General features: G+C 34.3%; 1 protein-coding gene across 1 annotated transcript; it reads right to left on the bottom strand.

Moving 5' to 3' along the window:
• Positions 1–6,613: 6,613 nt before the first annotated feature.
• On the bottom strand, positions 6,614–12,085 carry LOC115955950 (BTB/POZ and MATH domain-containing protein 3-like). Its single transcript, XM_031074373.1, is given in 5 exon segments — positions 6,614–7,059; positions 7,921–8,197; positions 9,791–10,139; positions 11,702–12,060; positions 12,062–12,085. Coding segments are annotated over 5 exon segments (1,227 nt in total). The 3' UTR covers positions 6,614–6,841.
• Positions 12,086–23,368: the final 11,283 nt, after the last annotated feature.

The following is a 23,368-nucleotide window of genomic DNA, read 5'->3' as shown; positions in this document are numbered from 1 at the left end:
TCCCTTGTTAGGGTCGTCAGCTTCGTCAGGGTCGTCAGCTTCGCCTACCCCCTCGTCGGGGTCGTTAGCTTCGCCTACTCCCTTGTCGAGGTCGTCAGCCTCGTCAAGGTCGTCAGCTTCACCTACTTCCTTCAACTTAGTAGTGTCAACTTTCCATTTATGACAAGTGAGGCCGACGGGTCTATTTTGAACGTCGCTTCATGATACTATATTCATGAATATTCACATTCACAATTTTACCCTTATCAGTGTATAATAGACATTGTCCACCTTATATAAGCCTAGCCCCAAAAAAGAAATCAAGAGTAGGAATTCTTTATTCTTTTGTTCTTGCTTAAGGCTTTGGATGAGCCATTCATGCCTCACTGTCTCCGACCTTTGGATTTTAGGCAATAGGCCAAAATGACAGTAATAATTGAAGAAAGATCATTAGTTGAGCACTTTTTTCTCCTCCCCCAGACCAACCAAAAATATAAAAACTGTCCCTAAAGACTTCAAAAATAATTTAAAAAAGGCTAAGAACTTGTCGGTGTGAGGTAATCCAAATTTTTGCTCTGTCTGCAAGGTTACCTAACAATAAATGTAATTGAATTATTTTAGTACCATAATTCAGGAAATAATGGAGGACTAAAACCACGTGCATGAAGATTTCATGTCTTTATCATTAGATTTAGTACCATAATTCAGGAAATAATGGAGGACAATTTCTCAACTTCTTTGAATTATGATGTAGACAAGTGATCAAATTATTATAGGTTATGGGTTTTGAAAACAAAGTTGGCATTTTTTAAGCAAATGGTAAATCCAATGAAGCAGCATTTTTGTCCCTTTTATTCTTTTTCAGGTAAGTGAAGTAAATGAATGATATATGATGCTTTTTTTCCCAAAAAAAAAAAAAAAAAGAAGAGTTAAAGAATGATATATATATATATATATATATAGATAACTGATAAAGTTTGTTGATATTAGTCTTATATTCACCTCTAGAAGAATACTTTAATATTTGTTTTTAATTTGGATGGCACCAAGCGATCAACTTCATTAAAGTACATTACATTTTGGATTCTTGATTTTCAATTGATCAAGATGCCATTGAACATTTTTCGATAGATTGAGCTGCAATCAAAAAGTTGTCAAAACCTAGATTTCGATCAATCGAATGATGATTGAACGATGGTCGAAATCATAAAATCTTCATAGTTTGACTTGTTTGAGCAACATCTTCACACTTTGATCTTGGATATTGAGTAAATTATAAGTGTTTATTACATTTTCATGGAAATAACCAACCTAAAACCTTAAAAATAAATAAATAAATAAACCATAAATGGCATGAAATCTCAGCCTCATGATTCATCCAAGTGTATGTCTCAGTCTCAGCGTGTGAATCCATAGAGGCTCACTAGCTTCTGAGTCAATTGGTTTTTAGCATTTCATTGTGACACAACTGGCCCACAGGCCCAGCCCAAAAAGAAGATTGGCAAGCTTCCACACTCAAATAATTGGATAAAGCTCATAAAACAGGGAAGCCACTAATTTATAAGCGGTCTATCTGGTACGGATCCGTGAGGCCACTCGTTAGGCCATTATTCTTGACAAACCACTACGTTTGGGCTTTATGCACCATAAAACATTGGTTCCCCATATATCGTAACTGGGCCCATAACAACACGTGTCTCTCCCCTCAATCATTCGATGGGGTCACTTGCTTTGAATGAGCAATTGTGTGGTTAGGAAGGTATGCTCAATGATTGTCTATAAACATCCCCATGAAAAAGTAGTCGGTCTTGTCATTTCAATGGTCGGCTAGTTACTTACGGATCTGTATAACCGCTAATAATAAGACCAATATCCTATAAATATATATATATATATATATATATATTTTTGTTGAGAAACATCCAATATCCTATATAAACGTTTGCATTAAAGCTTCATATAATAATTTAGTTCAGTCGGTAAAGTTTCATATAAGAAAATTTGGTAAACAAGATATTTAGATTCGAACCTCTTTATACAAAAAAAAAAAAAATTAACTGATATTTTAGTCTAATGATTAAAAAAATAATCATTATAATGCTGACGTTATAAGTTGATTCTATTTTATTTTTTCAAGAAAAAGATCAGGGCTGCATATTATTAAATAACTGAAAATTTAAGAACATAATGTTGAAATTCTATCTTATATATAAAATATGAGAAATGTTATCTCCACAAAATTTTCATAGCAAATCTTAAATGACAAGTTATTATGAGTTATTATTAGTGGAGCGAAAAATTCATTTCAGTGATAAATTCAAATTATAACCAATAATAACTAACCGTCTATAATTTGTTGTAAAAAATATTATAGACGTATCACACTATCACTTCTCATAAAATGTCATATTTTATCTACTAAATCATCTGACGGGGTCACTTGTTTTGGTATAATAGATCATCATGTGCTCTTGGAAGAAAAGTGATCCAATGATTGTATTTGAGTGGCTGATCTTGTATTTGAAACATCCTATGGTGTAAAATGTTGTTGCTGTCCCTATGAGTACGGTATTACTAAGATTTAAGGGGACTTCTGTAACACACACTGCTCATGCACACTCTTTATTTGTTTGATTTTGGGCTTCAATCATCTGTTGGGGTCCCTTGATTTTGTTTGTGTAGGTGAATTTCTATGGTATTGGTGGGTGTCTGACTGTTAGAAATGATTTGATGGGTCAGTTGGTTGTGTAGGTGAAATTTCCATGGTGGTTCCTGGATGATACACACACCACTTTTTTTTTAGCAAAATGTGGTGGTCCTCATTAAGTTTTTCCCCGCCTCTAAGTGTGGTCCTCATTAAGTTGGTGAAGGGTTTCTGAGCTTCATTATTTCCTCATTGTGTTTCTATATACATCTCTAGTTGGAAACTAAAATTTAATTGCATCACATGGTATTTTTCTTTATTAATAATTTGATAATTATAACACTAAGGGAGTGTGATTTGAATTTTGTTTGCCTCGTAAAAAAGAGAAAATAATACTACTGTATTACAAAAATCTTATTATCGTAAAGTTTTTTTTTAAGTCATGTATATACATTTTAATATATGCTTACTTTATTTCTTTTATTGTTATTGAAAAAGAAAATGAAAGCTAAAATTTTTGGACTAATATCTTGTGGATGTGGATGAGGATGAGAGCAATACCATGCAAATTCAGGTTTTGATAATGGTGGCATCATAGAACAACATGACCCGAGTGGTGGTAGTAAACAGTAAAGCAATGGTTTTACACTTGTGCCTGGTTGGTTTTGGTGGAAAATCTTTTCCATACTTTTTTGGTATTTGATACCATGAAAAGTACAAATCAACAGAAAACGTTAATTTTTCACGATTTTCGGAAAACAAGTCAATATAGCAATTTTTTTTTTTTTTTTTTTTTTTTTTTTTTTTTTTTTTTTTCTGTTTTTCTAAGAAAAAAAATATTTATTGTAATATTATTATATACTCAATAGATTACCACAAATAAACTACACATCACACAAAACTATCACAATAATAATATCTCTTTCTTTTTGTACTGAGTGTTAAACTAAAGAAAGTATCTCTTACACCGGTTAATTCATAAGACCTATGTTTTATTAATATGTGAGTCTTTTGTATGTGGAACTCACATGTCAGTGAGACATGGGTCTCATAAGACCGTCACATACAAGATTTTTTCGTAAAATTAATATCACTGTCTAGTATACCAATTATTGACTTTTTTAGAAAACATTTGGAGACAAGTTAATACATTTCGAGAGTGGAAAAAGGACGTAGATATAAACATTTACCCATCATAGATTACATATAATTATATAAAGGTTCTACACTCTTTTACTCAAACCCAAAAAAAAGAGAGGAAGTCCTACACTCTGTCTTGCATTAGATTAGCTGAACAGGATTCAAGCCCAAATAACCAAAGTGTACCTGGTTCTCAAATAAATATGACCACGGATTGTGATAAGCCCTTTGAGAATATTAATTGAGTTTCATTCATCCAATTTTTTCGTAAATCAAGAATTCAATTAATTGAAGAACAACTTAAGGATATTTTTCACTTTCATCTTTCATAATTATGATACCAATCTGTCATTTATTTGTAATAGGAAAAAGTTAATGAATGTTTTAAGGATAATGGTTAAGGAAATATTTAAAAAAATATTTTATAAGAAAATTAAAAAAAAAAGTAACTAACTTTTTTTGGCTTTTTTAATTTTTTTTTTTTTTAATTATCCATAAAAGTTGTAGTAAAATTTTTCTAAAATGGTTCATCAACAAATATCCTTTAAGGGCACCCAATAACCAAACCCCTTTATAATATTAGAAACAATGGTACAAATTAAGCAAAATGAGAGGATTGTTTGGCATCTCAGATTTGTATGGCTTTTTCCACTGGAAAAATTTATCCATAAATACATAATACTAGCCCAATTTGCCGGCCAAATTTCAAGAAAGTTTTTTAATATATTCAAGTAGAGAAAAGGAATTCAAACTTTAAACATTCCATTGAAAATATCATGAGGTTTCATAAGTTCATGCATTCTCCCATGTAAAGTAATTCTTTAGTATTCTAAACATTATCAATGTATGCAATATGATATGTTATCAAAAAGACATAATAAATTTACAAAAACAGCCTTAATTTTTTTTTTCTTTGCAATAAATACTTAAATAGAGAAGAGGATTTGAACTTAAGGGTTAACACTAAACAGGTTCTTCACAATAGAAAAATTAGATAATGCCACCGACTATAAGGCTCTATATGGAACCCAAATTTAAGAAGAAAAAAAAATATAAGAATCCAAATAAATAAATAAAAATAAGTTTAACCAAATAATTATCTGGCATATAGGTCCTATAAAATTATTGAGTCTTATATCAGCATTTCAAAATAAAATGGATAAAGAAGTGCAAGTTGACAAAATCTCCTTTGTGCATGGAACGGGAACCCAATAAGGCTGTCTTGTACAATCAATTTAGTGGTGTTTCGGAGTTGTATACGAACTGCAACGAATTTGGTCCTCATTAGAAAGTACGACTGCTTATACATCTCTATTGTCTTCCTAGCTAGCCCAGGATATTTCTCTCACTAGCACACGCTCGCTGCACTAGTGTATAACAGCAACAAGCGAGTTACATGAGAAGTGAGAAGGTAAACCAACCCATCCGTGTGATCCGGGCATGCCTCTAGAGCCTGCCTTCATGAATCTTCCCATTGTGTCTATAAAACCGAAGCTTCTATGTACCTTAAGCTTAATTACTAAGAAAGATGGGAAGTCGAGAAAAGAATGGTGTTAGTTTCTTTCAAATGCCTCTTCACTACCCAAGGTACAGCAAGAAGGAATACTTGGACATGCCTGAGTGGAAGCTCGACCAGCTTCTTGCTGAATATGGCTTGTCTACGCATGGTGACTTGGATTACAAGAGAGAGTTTGCAATGGGTGCCTTTCTCTGGCCTGATTTACAGCACCATTCTAATTACTCTTCTCCTTATCATCATCATAGCTTTCAACATACTTCATCTTCTTCCAACAAGAAAACTAAATAGTTGTTGTTTTTTACATTCCAATATGAAATATATATATATATATATATATCATCTTGATGTTGATGTGCCTTCTCAAAAGTCAAAACCCAAGTCTTGTGCTTGTTGAAAGTCTTAAACGGTCCTAAGAGGGCTGGATAGTGACCGAAGTTTTTTTTTTTTTTTTTTTTTTTTTTTTCATATTAAGACGTTCTTGTTACTCCGTTAAATGCATTTTATATTATGTTTCAGCTGCAATATTAAAATGGGATGACATGATCTGTTTTTCTTTCTTTCATTCAAACATGCTCGAGATATATAATATTTATTTATTTCATATAACAGGTACCACGCCCACAAATAAAAATGAGCCCAAAATACTCTTTAAAAAAGCCCAAAATTGGTCGACTTAGTTGGGCCTTAAACCTCTGAGTCGCTGAGCTGTTGCTGCCCTGTCTCTTTCTTTTTCTCAACCCCATCCCACGTTTTTTTTTGGTTGGTTGCCTTATTAGAGTAGTGGGTATGATTGAGAGTAAAGTCCACGAGAAATATAGACCTAAAACACTTGTTCCCCCAACTTCTGAAGATCACCCTCGCCGGCTAAAGTTCCATTAGCAGGACTCGCGAATTCTGTATCTTAGAATGGAGGATGAAAGGACCAAAGATGATGTAGTTTTTTCATATTAAAATATGTAGTATCCAAAGAAAAAGAATCATCCTCATCAACTAATAGGAAGCATTAAAGGACCAATACGGGTAAAAAATAGAGAATGGCCCATAGAATGTGATCCGTTATCAGAATTAATCCCATCAACCTCAACCTCCCACATGGTTTATACTTATTGGATTGTTACATACTTATATGGATTATTTAAGATGCCTGTCACAAGAAATTCTCTCTCATTGTAAGGATGGAAGAATCAAAGGTGGGTGTAGCTGTTATTTTATTTGAGAATCCATGGCTGTTAGGATTTACTTGGTACAAAATTATTTGGATAATTACCCTCTTTTATAATTACATTTCATTAATTAATAGTTTACACCTTCACATCCCACAGGAAAAAAAATTCAGCAAGGCCATTCAAGTCCCTTGTAAAGTTCAGTGATACCCAAAGTAATTAACTTGATAATGTGGAAGTTTGGGACAAATTTCACCTTTCAGAACCTAAAACTTTATACAGGAACTAACTCAGAGGAACATAATGAGTGACTAGAATGTTATACATAACTAAAGTTCTGTTTATGAGACAACTTCTAGGTTTAATGGTTCTGAGCACTAAAGATTACTAAACAGACTACAATCGCCTCCTCAAGCGCCTGCCATTAGGATTCACTGATTCTGCTTCGGCACCATCTCCTGCTAGATCTAGCCCAAATACACTGCTGCTACTCCTCTTCCTACTCAATGGAGAATTTGGGTTCTCATCCATTGATGCAAATGTTGCCAGCAGCTCTGACAACAATGAGGGGCAGCTCTCCTCCAAGTGCCCAAAAGCTTCCGACTTCATTACCGCTACAAACATGAAAGGATATGATTACTTCAACATACAGCACAACTCTTACCCTCAAAACAAGGGAGTTCTCCCGTCACAAAAGATTGCGAAACATGCGTACTTTCTTTGGCAAAGATCATGTATAACAAAATTATAAATTTGGATAAACAACACAAAGAAGTGAAGACGCACTCAAATAATATGTTCAAGACAACATAAAGTCATGCATTTAAACAAGGAATGTTTTTTTCATACAGACAAATTTTGCAAACGTGCGATCCTAAATGATGCGAGAACTCATACATCAAAGACGTGTGTGAAACACGGCCTCATCCTCGCACATTTGACCTATAAAGCATGCAGCCAAGTCGATTAGAAAATTTTGTAGGCTTCATTTGTATATAATTGCTCAAAATATTCAATAATTTAAAATTTTAAAAAAAGAAAGAAAAAAAAGTTATCATTAAGAGGATGGGGGAGACGGGGATGTGGGGGAAGGCAATGCCCTAGTACATAGGATATATACAAAAGAGAAGGCAAGCCAGCTATTTAAACAAGCTTTAACCTCTTTCAATAAAATTTTGCACTGAAAACTGCATTTGATTGCTTTATTCATACACTTGTGAAGACAGCCTAATGAGTTCACACTTTTAAACTGGTATTTAACAGTTACACAATATGTAAAAAAAAAATTTCATACTGCCTTTTCAAGAAAGAAACAATTGGAAAATTGGACCATTGTAAATGATTAATATATCTTGAATATATTTGACAAGGTACCTATGCATGATGAAGCCTTAATATTCTAGATTAAGCAGAACATAATAAAAGATTTGACATAACCAGAGACTTTGCACATCACTACTATGGGTAATACACACCTCCCAAGTTTGCTGGATTTGCTGTGAACTTTAAACAGATGTCCTTGAGCTGTGGACAGTGGTGTTGCTCTGCTAAGGCAAGTATTGTCGCCACAGTGTCAATATTGATTGCTTTACACAATTCTGATTCACATAATAATTTCAGTCGATCCAGATTATATAGGTCAGCAGCAGCCAACAGATGCTGAACCATGACAGTGGATGAGCACATGGTAACTGTGCTCTCAACTTCGTCTACATCAGGAAGTTTGTCGGTGTAGATAAACAGAAGCATCGCCTGAAAAAACAGATAAAGGTCCATGCAACTCAATATAAATGTTCTAAACAAAAGCATTTCATACTTTGATAACATTTATGGTTTGACTTTTCAGGAAAAAATAGGCTTCAAGACATCCATTTTAAAGTGCAGCTAAGCCACATAACAAAATAACAGCAGAGCATCTTACAAATCTTTTTACCTTTTTCTAACCATTAAATAATCACTGCTAGTAATTTCAAAGCACCACATAGATCATAGGTTTCAATCATTAGCTTTCTTCTATCCTTTTAAATTTTACACTTAACTTTAATTCTTTTAAGAAAAGAATTTACTAGGGCTGAACCCAGTTTGGTGCAGTCAGTGTGGAAAAGGGATTTGGCACTGAACTGAGGGTTTCAGTTTTGCCATTCTGGGAACTGAGACTGATCAAGAAACCCCCAAAACAGCACCGTACTGACCCAAAAAGAAATGGTACAGTTTGGCCACTTTTCTAGCTCAGTTTTCCTTTATTTTCTGCCAGCATTCATACGCAGCAGATCTAAATCATTAATCAAACAGTGCCCATGTGATAATTGCCACTCTTGGTGGGGCTTTAACCATCCAAATTCTCCTCCAAGGAGATGAAACATCCCCATGTGATTGGAAAGCCAAGTAGAAAGTTTTAAACTCAAAACTGACTGCTTGAAAGGACTATATCATTTTATCATCAGTAATCCACAAATGTTAGTAGGTAATATAATCAAGAAAAAAGACCAAAGATTCTAACTCCTAGTCTCGCACTGCCCGAGTGAAACTTGGATTCCAATGGAAATTACCATTTCACCAGCCCATATAGTTCACCACTGTAGCACATCTATCCCTAGCAATTTGGAATAGCTCAGGAAACAAAACTTTTAGTAATGTCTCTCTACACAATATGTCATGCCAAATTCCAGCATATTAGAAAACACAGAAAATGCAGTGTTTAAAAGTCTATTTACTTTCATTCACTTTTTCATACAACAGTTATTGGTCAATTTTATTCTAACTTCAAATCGAACTATATCCCATAACTCCTTCCCCCTCCCCCAAACCCCCCCCCCCAAAAAAAAAAGAAAAAGAAAAATATCCATATGCATGCTGTGACATTGGGAAGCCTTTTATTTTATAAATTTTCCAAGGTTTCATATTAAGTTTTGGGATTAGGAGTATTTCAAGTTATTTGCAACTAGTTTTTCTAAGCTCTTCACATACTAGTGGTATCAAGCCATATAGATCATAGATCATCAAAAATTACAGAATGCATGTGCAAGAGGCTGATATACAAAGACTGCATCAATGTCAATACCTCAAACATTATAGCCAAGACTCTCTCTCTCTCTCTCAAAGAGCAATAATATCCACACCAAATTGTCTTATTTGTGTCCACGATTCTGCATTTACTCAATTAAAAATATACATCTTAACAGCATAATGCAAAATAGTAAAGCATTTGCAGTAAAGAACACATTTCCAATCTACCAAAGTGCAACGCACACATAGAGAAGAATCTTAAAGGATGTTCACATGATCAAATCATTTCTCTTCCTTAGAATTGTAACAAAAGGGAGCAATATGATCAAGAGGCATTACCTTGAAGATGAAGGGGTCAATATCCTTTACTACTACTTTATCTATGTTAGGATTCCCAACAAGTCCAAAAAACTGGGCTCTAAATACAGGAGAACGAGCAGCAAGTATCAACTTATGAGCTTTGAACATTTCATTGCCAACTTGGAAAACTATGTCACACCCAACTTCAGAGTCTAGCAAGTCCTTAAAACCTTGACCCATATCTGATGGGGGTACAGAAATAGTACGCAGTTTAGGGCACTCAAGATGATTTCTGACAACTCCAACCTTACAGTACATGACAAGGCAATCATCCTTTAAATAGTCCGAAGCTTCTAAAAGATTTCTTCTGTAAAATCGCTTGTAACCCCTGAAATGCATGTGCAACAGCCAAATTAGTACAACACATAAATCTCACCCCCCCCCCCCCCCCCCCCCCCCCGCCCGTATATATATGAAAAAGCACAGCAGTGTAGCAGAAGGACAAAGATTACTCAAAATAAAATTTTTGTAGAATAATTTGTAAATATGCACAAGTATGAAAGCTTGATGACGATTATCCCATGACAGGCAGCTCAGCGGGCATAATGCAAGAATTAAAAAAACTGTTAAATAATTTTTTTTTTAATTTTTATTTAATTTTGATAATTCAATTATTACAATAAGCGGGGAAGGGGTGATTCAAACCTTGGTTCACCTTATAAAGCTTCATGGTGTCAAACAATTAGGTCAGTAGATTTTATTTATATCCAGAAAATTTTAATAAATCATAAACCTACATAGTGTGTCTTTAAATGAAAATTAGTAGATCCAACTCTAATAACAATTGAATGCTTCAAATTCTTATAAATGTGTCCTAGAACTAGAAGGCTTAAAAATCCAAATTCCACCTGTGGCCACTATAGAGCATTTAGCTAGGAAATATAAACAAAAACTATATAAGAAATTTATAAATGATTAAATCCGCCACTATCTCAAATCATATCATACATAGAAAATGAGTAAAATGAAACTTCTTAGTAGGTATCCTCTATTTCTGGCAATATGTCCTTTTTTCATAACTAGGCTTTCAGATCCAGATTTTCCTTAAATTCCATTACTATCTCTTCCTATTTTTCTTCCAAGGCTCCTCTTTAAATTTAGCATTCCTATCAACCAATGCACCACTCATAAGCTAGTCTAATAGAAGTCCAACAAAGGAGAGCATAACTGGTTCCTCCACTTCTAACAAATATAGTGATTTTTTCTTTTCTGGTTTTCCCCATCAATTTCCTCCTAGCTCTCCCATTGATGTTATAAATAAGTGATATCCTAATGATTTTCCTAACCAGAATGGTCATAATGTACATGCATGAATAGCTGCTTCTTCCATTTAAAAATAGCCTTCTTCAAAGCCTTTTATGGAACCTCATCCCCTTGTAGAAATAAGGTGGAGGGTGAGGTTGTGGGTTCAAGACCCATCAAGAGCGCATGCCTAACTTACCAATAATAAAATAATATAAGCACACCCATCTTCAAAATATAACATCCATACAAAATTGACAACATAAAATAACTCACAATTGTTAATGAAGACCATTAAGTTACTAAATTAGCTACTGAATTACACACTTGTCCCACATCAAATCATTCCTCTCACACTCAAATATCATTTGCATGTCATAATCCACCTCAAAAGCTTACTCAATTATCAACCTAAATTAAAACTTACCATTCTTTTTTGATTAAAACTGACCATAAACGCACACAAACATCCCTAAAACCTTTCAATTCAATTAAATTGAATTCAAGCCACTAGAAAAACCATAATAATTCCCAATTCCCCCCAAATCCCCAGCTCTAAAACCCTAATTCCAAAAACCACGATGCAAAAACAAATTCAACAACAACAAAAATCCACGAAATCAAGAAAAAAAAAAAACCATCACATACCACATGCTGCCTCTGTATTTAAGCGTATACGGACCACTCTCAAGCGCGCGTTGAAAATGACTATGCACCTTGTTATTCCCATTCCCACTCTGATCCACCATCGACAACTCAAACAAAGCCCTCACGTCGGTACCATCGCTCGCGAGCGCGATGAACACCGAGACGTACATCGAATTGTCCTCGGGGTTTTTACCGTCGGGGTAAAAGTAAATCGCCCAGTCGTAACCGCCCACCGTGAACGTGTCGCTCATTATGTATTTACCCACGCCCATCCCTTTGGCCAGCGAGTAACCTTGCACAGTGAAACGGTGCGTTCCGTTCACCGTCTCGCTGATGAAGCTGGAAGACGATCCATTGTCGGACGCCGGGCTTGGGATTCGCCATGGGTTCGCTTGATTCGGCGATTCGGCCGGATTCGCCATGGGTTCTTGATTCTTCCCGTTCATCGGAGAGTAATTCGCAGCATGAATTGGGGGCAATTTGGGAATTTTCGGCGGAGTAATTCTACGGAATGCAGGGGAAATTAGGGTTTTGCCGTGACGGAGAGGAGGAGCAGTGAGAGATGGGAATGTAATGAAACCAAAAAAAAAAAAAAAAAAAAATCAAAAGTGTATGATTGTGAGAGAGAGAATAAAAAAGTAAGTGAGAGCGCCTTTTATATATAACGGGACCTAGTTGTGGGCGGCCTAGAAATAGAAATTAAAATAGAAATAGAAAACAGTAGGGGGGCGAAAATGGGTAATTACCCATTCAACTATTTAGCCTCGTGTTGAGTTAAATGTTGTGTGTTTTTTTTTTTTGGTACGGGTCTGAAAAGTCGGTAGTACTACTGGGTCGCTGGGTCGTGGTCGGTGAGGTGGGGGATTAGAGTGACGTGTAAACTCAGAAATGCTGCGTAATTTGCTATACCAACCAAAAATTTAAACTTTTTTTCTGTTACTTTTATTGACTCGAGAAGCGGCGGATTCTCTTTCACGTTTGTTGCAAGAAACTTCTCTTTAAAAAAAAAAAAAAAACACACACACAGTCACACACACACATTTGTTGTAAAAAAACAAAAATAAAATAAAATTGGTGTGATTAGTGTGACATCCCTTTCACATAATTCTATCACTAATTTTAAATGACTGTTTCAATTGAAACCATACCCAAATGTTCAATTAGACACTACTTTTGTGTTGTGAAAATTTTAATTTATTTGAGTAAAGAAAATAAAATTATTCAACACAAATAGGTTGTGTTTGCCATTAACTTAAAAAGTCAAATTTTTTACTATTGAGTTTTTTTTTACTACTATTCATGAGCCTTATTACATTTTTTTATACTATTTATAGACCCCATTATACTATTTTAGCTACATTTTAGTTTTATCAATAATACTTTCAGTTAAAAGCTTTCCGTTTCAATTAAACTAACTATTTCCAAACAGACTTATAATTTGTGGTTAGCATACCTATATCAATAAGAGCAAGTGACTAATAATCAATTATATAAGAAATAATACTACAATAGTATGTTACATATTGTGTGGGCCAAAAACCAAAGGCCCAACCCGAAGTAGATGTTATGGTGCTATATTGTGACCCAATACAATTAATTTATAGAGGTAGGTGAGGTCAACATTTTAAACTTAATTGAGTATGTCAGTGATTAAGAGAGGGTTGTGCGGTCAATGAAAGATTTCCAAAGGAAAGAAATAAGGGAAAATTAGGAAAATATAGGTATAATTGCTTCCTCGAGATGGTCCGAGAAGTCTTTGATAGTTTGATTACACTTCTTATTTGGTTACAAAAAGTTCTTCATTACACTTGATCTCTTCTTTCTGTCTCTTTCCATACCCTTTTTTGGAGGACTTTATTTTCCTTATATAGCTACCTGGAATGCATCTCAGCCTTTCACCTAGACAGTCACCGTTTCTCATTTGGATGCTTGTCCCATCAAGGCTTTACCGGCAAGGGCAATGCCACCTTAAGGCCAGGGTGGTCCCAGGACCACCCTAACTTGAATTTTTATATATATAATAATTTAAAATTTTTTACTTCTCTACTCTTCAAAAAAAAAATTGGGAACACCCTTAGTTTTTTTTTATGCAAATAAAATTAAATTTTGCTCCATAATTTATTCTACATTCAGTGAATGAATGATTACTTGGTTGTGTACATTGAAAGAGATGTAGCTTATAGCATTGATAATGAAACTATTATGCAACGATTTCAAAATATGAAAACTCGTAGAAGACAATTGTAAATTTTATGTATTGGCATTTTTTTTTAAAATTGTTATTGTTAATATATGAATTTCTCTTTTTATTAGATTTTATAATTTATGCTTCTTAAGGAACACCCTGAAAAAAATTCCTAGAGCTGTCACTGCTTGCTGGAGGTAGTAGAATGTCCTGTTAGTTGTGAGGGCATTGTTCAAGGGTTATTTTGCCATTAATGTTGCCAGTTGAGTTGGTACAGTGCATTGAATGCAAAGATGATGAATACGGGCAAGACTTGTGTCCAGTGCAAATTTTCACTGGACACGGCAAGATTTGGACACGTGTTAAAGATCTAACGTGTCCAGTGAAAACTTTCACTGGACACAAGCCGGACCCAATGAATACTTTATTTGGAAACTTCCCCTTTTCTTTAATTGCATGGCTCCACTTCTTTCCTTGGTCACAATCTCTTGGCTCAAGTGGCTTATCTACAGTCCTCTGAGGAGTGTTTGCTCCTTGGGCTCTTCGGGCAAGTCGTTTCCTTGGTTTCCATATCGGGGCACTTATCAATGTGCTGGGCTAGGGCTGGTGAGAAGCCAAGCCCATTTTCTCCTCAAGTCAAGACTGCCTGGTAATATTCCTCATCTGAGCCTCATACACACACACATATATATCATCTTAAGAAATGTGAGATAGTTAAATCTAAGTACATCTATTGAGTGTAGCCCAATTAAATTCATCTATGTGAGCTTGAATACTAAAATTATGTGTGACGAAATGTACTGGCCAATAAGTCACATTCAGGGGGGAGCCACATAGTGGCTTGGGGGGGCCGTGGCCCCTACAAAAAAAAAAAAAATTCCCATTAGACTGAAGAAAAAATAAATGGGCCCCCCTTACCCATTTCTCACCCATTCTCCCAGCCCTTAATCAAAAATTAGGAACATCTTCAAATTAAAAAAAAAAAAAAATTATCTATTCTACTTTCAAGCAAAAAAAAAAAAAAAAAGCCCAGAAAAAATTTGAACTAAAATTTGAAAAAAAAAAAATTGTAACAGAGCCAAGCCCACGGCGAGCCCAATAGATTACAGAGGTAGCTCGCTCACGGCAAGCCCACGGATTCTCAACCAAAAAAAAAAAAAAAATCAATACAGAGAATCAGAAATCAAACCCATCACGTCGCTGGTAGAGAAATCAAACCCCAATACTGTCTATACAGAGCAAAAGCAAAACAAACTCCAGCAAACCAAACACAAAGGTGTTTATCTAAAAAAAAAATATCCCCAATACACAAACCAAAACCAAACCCCAGCAAACCAAACCCAGTAACCCACGGTCACGTCGCCGCAACTCGCTCGTCGTCGCTCGCCCCTCATCGTAGATCGCAGATCGCTCTGCCTCTGCTCCGATGCTCGGTGCTCCCTCTAGCCCTCCCTCAAGGTATTTCTCTCTTTTTCTCTCCTTTTCTCTCTCAGTCTCTCTCTCTCTTTATCTCACTGAAATGAAAAAAATGAAATGAAATTTTTGCAGATCGTAGATCGGTCATCAGAGATCGCAAATCGCTCTGCCTCTGCTTCGGTGCAGCGGTGCTCGTTGCTCCCTCCGGCAATCCGGCCCTCCCTCAAGGTTTCTCTCTCTAACTCTCTCTCAGTCTCTCTCTCTTTATCTCACTGAATGAAAAAATGAAATGAAATTTATGAACGAGTCTCTCCCTTTATTCTTTAATAGCCTATCTGATCTCAGTAAGTCTCTCTCTCTTTTGAACTGTGAGTCTCTTATTGGCTGGCTTTTGCTTTTTTCCTGTTTTTGTCTTTTTAAATTTGGCTTTATCTTATCCCTTTTTGTTGGTCAGTGTATTGGTGTTGGTGTTGGTGAAATATTAATTGTCATTTGGTGTAACGTGTGTTGTGATTTGTGATTAGCATTGCGAAATTTTCTGATTGCAGCTGGCTATTGTGATTGGGGCGCATGTTGTGCTTGTCTGTTGTCTGTTGAGTGGGGTGGGGAGGGGGTAGATGGGCTCATGGGGCCGGGTAAACAATAATTAAAGCAATGTAATGTGTAGCACATTACACTGCTTTAATTATTGTGCAGCATATGGAATGTATAATGCTCGGCTCTTTTAATGTAATATGTACAAAGGGCTAAACAATATAACAAATTAAAGCAATATAATTAATAACAAATAAATTAAAGCAATATAGTTTATTGTTACGCTAAACAACAATAATTAAAAGCTATATAATTAAATTAACCAATACATTATAAAAGACAAATTAATTAAATTATTTTTGTTTTTGTTTGAGGGGTTATTATTAATTAAAGTTGTATTAAAAATGGGTTGACTGTTTAAATTATAGTGGAAATTTTGTTTTTTTCTTGAGTATGAATAACATTCATATAACTAAGTAAAAATTTCTAATTAAAATTTTATTTTTTAAAATTCTTTTCAGGTTAATTTTTTAGTCATATTCTTAAAGTTAAAAGAATTATGAGCAAACGAAAAAAAATTGATGCATTTTTTAAGAAAAAAATGTTAGCAATTCAGAAATTAGGACACTTGTGGCTGTAGAAACAAATGTTAATACTTCAATGCCTGATGAACACCCCTCCAAATGTCCAAAACTTCAATTTGAAGAGATAGATCGTGATCCAGGATCACGTAAACAAATATGTGAATTTCCTATCAACAAACAAGATGAAATCCAATGAGCTTATTTCATAGAAGATCCATATCAACCTAAAAATATAGACTATCCATACAATGATAATACTCATCGTCGTCGATTTCAACCTTCATGGTTTGATTCACATAAGGATTGGTTAGAATACTCACCTTCAATGGATGCGATATATTGTCTACCTTGCTACCTTTTTAGTAAGAAACCAATAGGTCGTCCCGTTTTGGCCCGTTTTGTAGCCCATTATGAATCCTGTGCGCAGGATATAAAAGCCATTTTTTTGGTGATTAGGGTTTTGTCTTGTTGTTGTTTTTGAGAAAGAAAAACACTGTAGCCACACATTATAATTTTCTTTGATAATAGTGAAATTCCTGCAACTCTGTGGACGCAGGCAAATTGCCGAACCACGTAAATACTGTCTTGTGCGTGTGATTGTTTTTCTTTTAGCGTTTTGTTTTCTCTATTTTTTTTTTCTCATAGGTTTGGAATTTCGGTTGAATTCCCAACATGTTCAAGTATATAATGATATATGAAAGTTGATAATTTTGTATCCAATAGACTTAAGAATTATATTTAGTATATCCCTGTTAAAACTCGCCCCCCCCCCCAAGTATTTATTCCTGGCTACGCCCCTAGTCACATTGATAAAATTATTTGAAGAATTTAAGATATAATACGTAAGGAACAATACCTACATTAAACTTATTATGAAAAGAGGAAAATATAAAGTGTGAAATTTGTTAGACAACTAGAAAAGGGACTAGGAAGCATTAGTTTGACTAAATGCCGCCGATTCTTTTTTACATTTGTTGTAATAAACTTGTCAAACTAAAAAAAAATTAAAAAAAAAATTGTTGTAAGAAAAACAAATTATTGTGATTAATGTAACATATTTTTCAGGTAATTCTATCACCAATTTAAAAAGACTATCTCCATTGAAATTAAAAAAAAAAAATAGTTTACTTGATTTAAAAAAAATAGAGAAATCAACTCAAATAATTTACGTCGTTATGTAGGGTGTGTTTGGATACCGCTTATTTTGCTGAAAACTAAAAACACTGTAGCAAAATAATTTTTAAATATGTGAATAGTATTGTGGGACCCAATTTTAATGAAAGTTTTGTTGAAAAAAGAGATTTGTGGGTCCTGTGAACAGTACACGGGACCCACTGGAAAAGCAATCACAGCCACAAAAATGCACTTAAAAAAAAAAAAATGCAGACACTAATAATCAATATCCAAACGGTCCGTAGTTTACCTATGTCCACAAGGGTGACTCGCTAATAATCAATTATATAATAAAATAAGATTACAATAGTATGTGTGCGTTTGGCTCTAAGCGTGCGTTTGTCAAAAATTAAAAAGTCAGCATATTTTACTATTCAGTTTAATTTTACTACTATTCATAGGCCCCACTGCATTTTTTGGTACTATTTATGAGTCTTATTGTATTATTTTAGCTAACTTTTACTTTTATTTACAGTACTTTTAGAAAAAAGTTTTCAATTTCAACAATATAAACGGATCCCAAATAGACCCTATATGTTATATATATTATAATAATTTTTAATATATATTATATGCCATTTTCAACAAATGTGAGATAGTTATATTTAAGTATATCCCTTTAAGTGTAGCCCAATTAAATTCAACTAAGTGAGTTGGATGCTAAAATTATACATGACAAAGTTTATTGGCCAATTAAGTGAAATGGTTATATTGTATCGCCCAGTAAGTCACACGGTTAAATTTAATTGGAAAGTTTTAGATATGGTTAAATTTAATTGGAGAATTTTAGATATACCTAAGGAACAATACCTAGAAAAATATAAAATGTGAATTTTGCTAGACAACTAGAAAAGGAACTAGGAAGGTAGAAGTCCTCGCATGAATGCTACAAATGTGGCCTTTTCATCCACATCATTGGCCATAACGATCTTCTTATTGAATCGCGCCCATGTACAACCTCAATGTTTCACTTAACCTTCTCGTTGCTTGACATTCAAAGTGTAGGTGTCAACTTCTTGTACCCCTTACCACTTATGAAGTGGTTGACAAATAATTTATTGAATGGCTATATTTTGTATGTCGCATGCATGCCATAGGGCTATCAACTTCCTCTTATAGTTCAAACGCACTTGCTCGTCATTTTGAGGAAAGGATCTACCTCGTGAGTGTTGTTGCCAAGGACACGGCTTGTGTCCAGTGTATTAGTACACTGAACATGATAGGACAGATTAAAAATGTGTCTGCATTCTAATGTATTTGATACAATTGATGCACTAGACACAATGCATGACAATCCTGTTGCCAAAATATCTCTACATGAGCTTGCAATTTTGTTGTGCGAGCTCTATATCCACACTCTTCCAGGCTCCCCATTTACTATTTTATGGCTTTCATATTTGGCAATGGAGATTGGTGGGATTTAGTTTAGACCTTGGGGTGGTTCGATTTACTCAATTTTTGCAATTATCTTGATTGTGTTGAAGGACACTAACCATGCATTTTATGGGCGGAATCTTTACTTGTGGCAGATATCCCGAGCTTAAGATATTTGTTTCTATGGATATAGATAATGTGCTCTGAGAACCCCGCATTGCTATTCTGGCGTTGTCCTCATCCAGGTTGTTCTTCTTGTAACAAGCTTGGGCATTGAGGTGCTTAACCTTGATGTTTCGTTTGGATTGAGGGGAAAGGAAGGAGAGTAGAATAAAGTTGGCCAAAAATTAGCCAATTTTCAGCTAACTTTACTTTCCTTCACTCCACTCACCCTTCCTCCCCCTTCAATCCAAATAGGCCCTGAGGTTGTTCTTGGAGGGAGGGAATATCTCCGACTCTTTAAAAATACCCTCCTCTCTCTCTTGAAATGTTTAGCAAAAAAAAAATTTTAAAACATTTTAATAAAGTGATACTAGAAAATAATATTACGAATTTCATCACATAAAATTTGCAAATTGATTTATTACCAAACAATAAAAATATAATTTAAACATTCATTTATTAAAGACGAAAAGCCACTTTTAGTCCCTACATTTTTAGGCGATTCCCATTTTAGTCCCTATATTTTATTTTTACCGCTTTTAGTCCCTATCCTGAAAAATGCTTCTCGTTTTGGTCCTTGCCGTTACATCAGAAACGGAGAAAACTGACGTGGCAAACAGCAGAAATAAATAATAGTAAATTAATGTCCACGTGGCCTAAATTAATAATAAAGTTTTTTTTTTGGCATTAAAAAATGCCACATCAGCATCTAAATTAAAAATTTTATTTATTAATTTTAACTAAATAAAAAAATGACTAATTACAACTTACCCACCTGTGATTTAACTAAAATTTAAGTTACCTACTCATGGTTTGAAATTTGACACTTTATCCACCTGAGGTTAGCTCAATTAGTGTTTCATTACCCACCTCTATTAAAAATGAAGCTAAATATGTATTTTTGCTCTCTTTTACGTGTCTTTCCTCTCAAAACATAAAAACAACATAAAAGAATAGGAGAAAACAAGATCAAAAAGTGAGGGTTTTGTAAAAATTATGAACAAAGAAGCTTCTGTCAAAACATATCACACACAAAATCTTTCAGTTGCTGACCTCTACAAAGATATGAACATGAGATAGAATTTCAAAGAGAATGTTGAGCAACATCCAACTTTCTTCACAGCTGATACATCATCCTTGGTTCCAACATTGATTGTTTCTCCTTTGGGTACGACTGCTGGTTCATCCACAACCTCAAGTGCCTTCTTGTTTACAGAAAAAGATTTGGAAAATCTCGTTACATTATTTAATGTTAATGAGAATTTTTTTGATCTCGAATTGGCATTGTTAACAAAGATGAAAGATATAAATGTAGTACAGACAAAAGAGCCAAGCGTGTTATCGAAGATGAAAATGCCAAAGTTGTTTGTCTGGGAAGCTGGCCTGGAGCAATTGAATATCACATTGAAGTGGAGAGCACTGAATTCTTAAATGGATTGACGAGTTCAAAAGAATTAAGCCTTCAAGGGATCTCTCTAATTACTGAGCTTCCAAATTCCATAGGTAAGCACAACAATTTGTTGGTCTTGGATCTCAGGGAGCGTCACAATCTGAAGGTGCTTCCAAAGGAGATAGCCCAACCCATGAACCTCAGCTATTTGGTCTTTCTGACTGTTATCTGCTAGCTCGTATGCCCAAGGGGCAATGGAAGCTCGCAGAACTTCAAGTCCTTAAGGGGTTTGTGAAGGCAAACCCAAAAAATACCCAATTTTGATGATCCCAGAGCCGAGAGAAGCTTCTACAGTGGTGATAATGTTTGTTCATAATTTTTACAAAACCCTCACTTTTTTATCTTGTTTTCTCCTATTCTTTTATGTTGTTTTTATGTTTTGAAGGAGAGAGACATAAAAGAAAGCAAAAATACATATTTAGCCACATTTTTAACAGAGGTGGGTAACGGAACACTAACTGAGCTAACCTCAGGTAGGTAAAGTGCCAAATTTCAAACCACGGGTAGGTAATTTAAATTTCGGCTAAATCATAGGTGGGAAAATTGTAATTAGCCCATAAAAAAATTAAAAACAGAATTAAAAACTAAAATTTACATGAATTGAGATCTAAGTGTGTCTTGAACAAGAACACAAACCCAGATCTAAGAACACAAACCCAAAAATTAAAATCCAAAAATTAAAAATCTCAAAATCACCATTTTCTCAAACCTAGCAATATCATCAAATCCTAAAGCCTCATAGTATCAAATCAATCCAAAAATACAATACAACCAATCCAAACAAAAAAATCTTAAACTCAAAACAACCCATCAACCACCACGTTTGAAGCAAGTCACGAATCCAAGGACAATCACAGTGACCAAACCCACCAATAAATCATAAACCAAACCACAAATGAAGAACCAAACCACGAAGCAAGCCACGCACCAAACCCAGATTGGAACCACCAACCACCGCCACCCTGACCCGAATTGGAACCATAACCCAACAAAAATTTACCCATGAAACCCACGAATTTAGAACAAACACCGTGGCCCACTCCCAACAAACACAATCAACAAACCCCCCCCCCCCTCCACCCAAAAATCCAAGACCAACAACAAAAGCCAAATGCGAAAGAGGGAGAGAAAGAGAACTTAATGCCACCATGTCGCCGCCTTGGACCTGATCTGGTCGGGCTGATGGGTTCACGATGGGCCGATGGTTTTTAGGTGGATGGGCTATGCGATTTTCAGGTGGATGTGCTCTCTCACGTTTGACCGACGAGAGTTGTAGTGGAATGAGCTTTTCGTCGGAGAAGAGCTCGTTGGTGGGGAGCATGGCCACCGGATCTAGGTTTGCTTGAGGTGGGTTTGCTGGGTTTCTTTTTAAATGAGATGGGTTGTTTTGAGTTTGAGATTTTTTTGTTTGGATTGGTTGTGTTGTATTTTTGTATTGATTTGATACTATGAGGCTTTAGGGTTTGATGATATTGCTGGGTTTGAGAAAATGGTGATTTTGAGATTTTTAATTTTTGGATTTTAATTTTTGGGTTTGTGTTCTTGTTCAAGACACACTTAAATCTCAATTCATGTAATTTTTAGTTTTTAATTCTATTTTTTTATTTAGTTAAAATTAATAAATTAATTTTTTTAATTTAAATGTTGATATGGCATTTTTTAATATTAATTTAGGCCACGTGGACATTAATTTACTATTATTTATTCTTGCCGTTTGCCACGTCAGTTTTTTCTGTTTCTGATGTAATGACAGGGACCAAAACGAGAAGCGTTTTTCAGGATAGAGACTAAAAGCGGTAAAAATAAAATGTAAGGACTAAAATGTGAATCGCCTAAAAATGTAGGGACTAAAAGTGGTTTTTCACCTTTATTAAATAGTTAAAGCACATCAACTTATCATATGCTTTTTTAAGTTTTATATATAATAAAATGGTCATGTTAATAGTTAATGGATGTGGGCTTATGAAATTTGTTAATGGACAATTTTAGAAAAAAAAAATTGATACTCCCTCCGTCCCAATTTGTTTATCTTGTTTGAAAAGTCAAATTTTTTAAAGAAACATTATTTATTATCTTGTCTGTCTTATAAAAATGTATAAGTTTACAAAATTACCCTTAAATAAATTTATCATTTTTTTAAAAAAAAATTATTCTTAATGAGGCAACTAAAAATGTGTCCCAATTATATTAATTTTTTTAAATATTTGTTAGTTTTCTTTTCAAATAGTTTCGAAAATAAAGTAAGGGTATAATAGGAACATTAGTAAATTAATGACTTTTATTTTTTAAAAACAGGACAATATATTAGAATATCTCAAAATAAAATAGAGAATAAACAAATTGGGATGGAAGGAGTATTACTTTTATAAAAAGATAAATGTTAACGAATGTCCATTGGTTAATAATCTATTTAAAGAAAGTTTTTATGGGAAAAAAAATAAAAAAATTGTAATTTATTTATTTTTTAATAAAAAGATTCAAAAAATATTTCTTGCACCTAAATTTTCTAAATAAAATCTATAATAACTTTAACAGTTTTCTATTGGTCCCTAAAATGGCTCAGCCATTAATTAGTTATTACAACGTTGGTTTATGTCAAATCGATGAATAAGGACCCTACATGATTTCATGCTTATGATTCAATACTCACAATCGAACTTGCGTCTAATTCAGCAAAAAAAAAAAAAAAGAACTTACTTCTAGTAAGTCCATAACCAATACTTTTGAAGGTTCCTTTCAAATGATAAGATTTCAACTTCATTAATTAACCAGTAAACTCAAGTCAAAAT

The sequence above is a fragment of the Quercus lobata genome, chromosome 8 (assembly GCF_001633185.2).
Source record: "Quercus lobata isolate SW786 chromosome 8, ValleyOak3.0 Primary Assembly, whole genome shotgun sequence".
Taxonomy (NCBI): Eukaryota; Viridiplantae; Streptophyta; class Magnoliopsida; order Fagales; family Fagaceae; genus Quercus; species Quercus lobata.
This window is presented reverse-complemented; position numbering and strand designations above follow the sequence as displayed.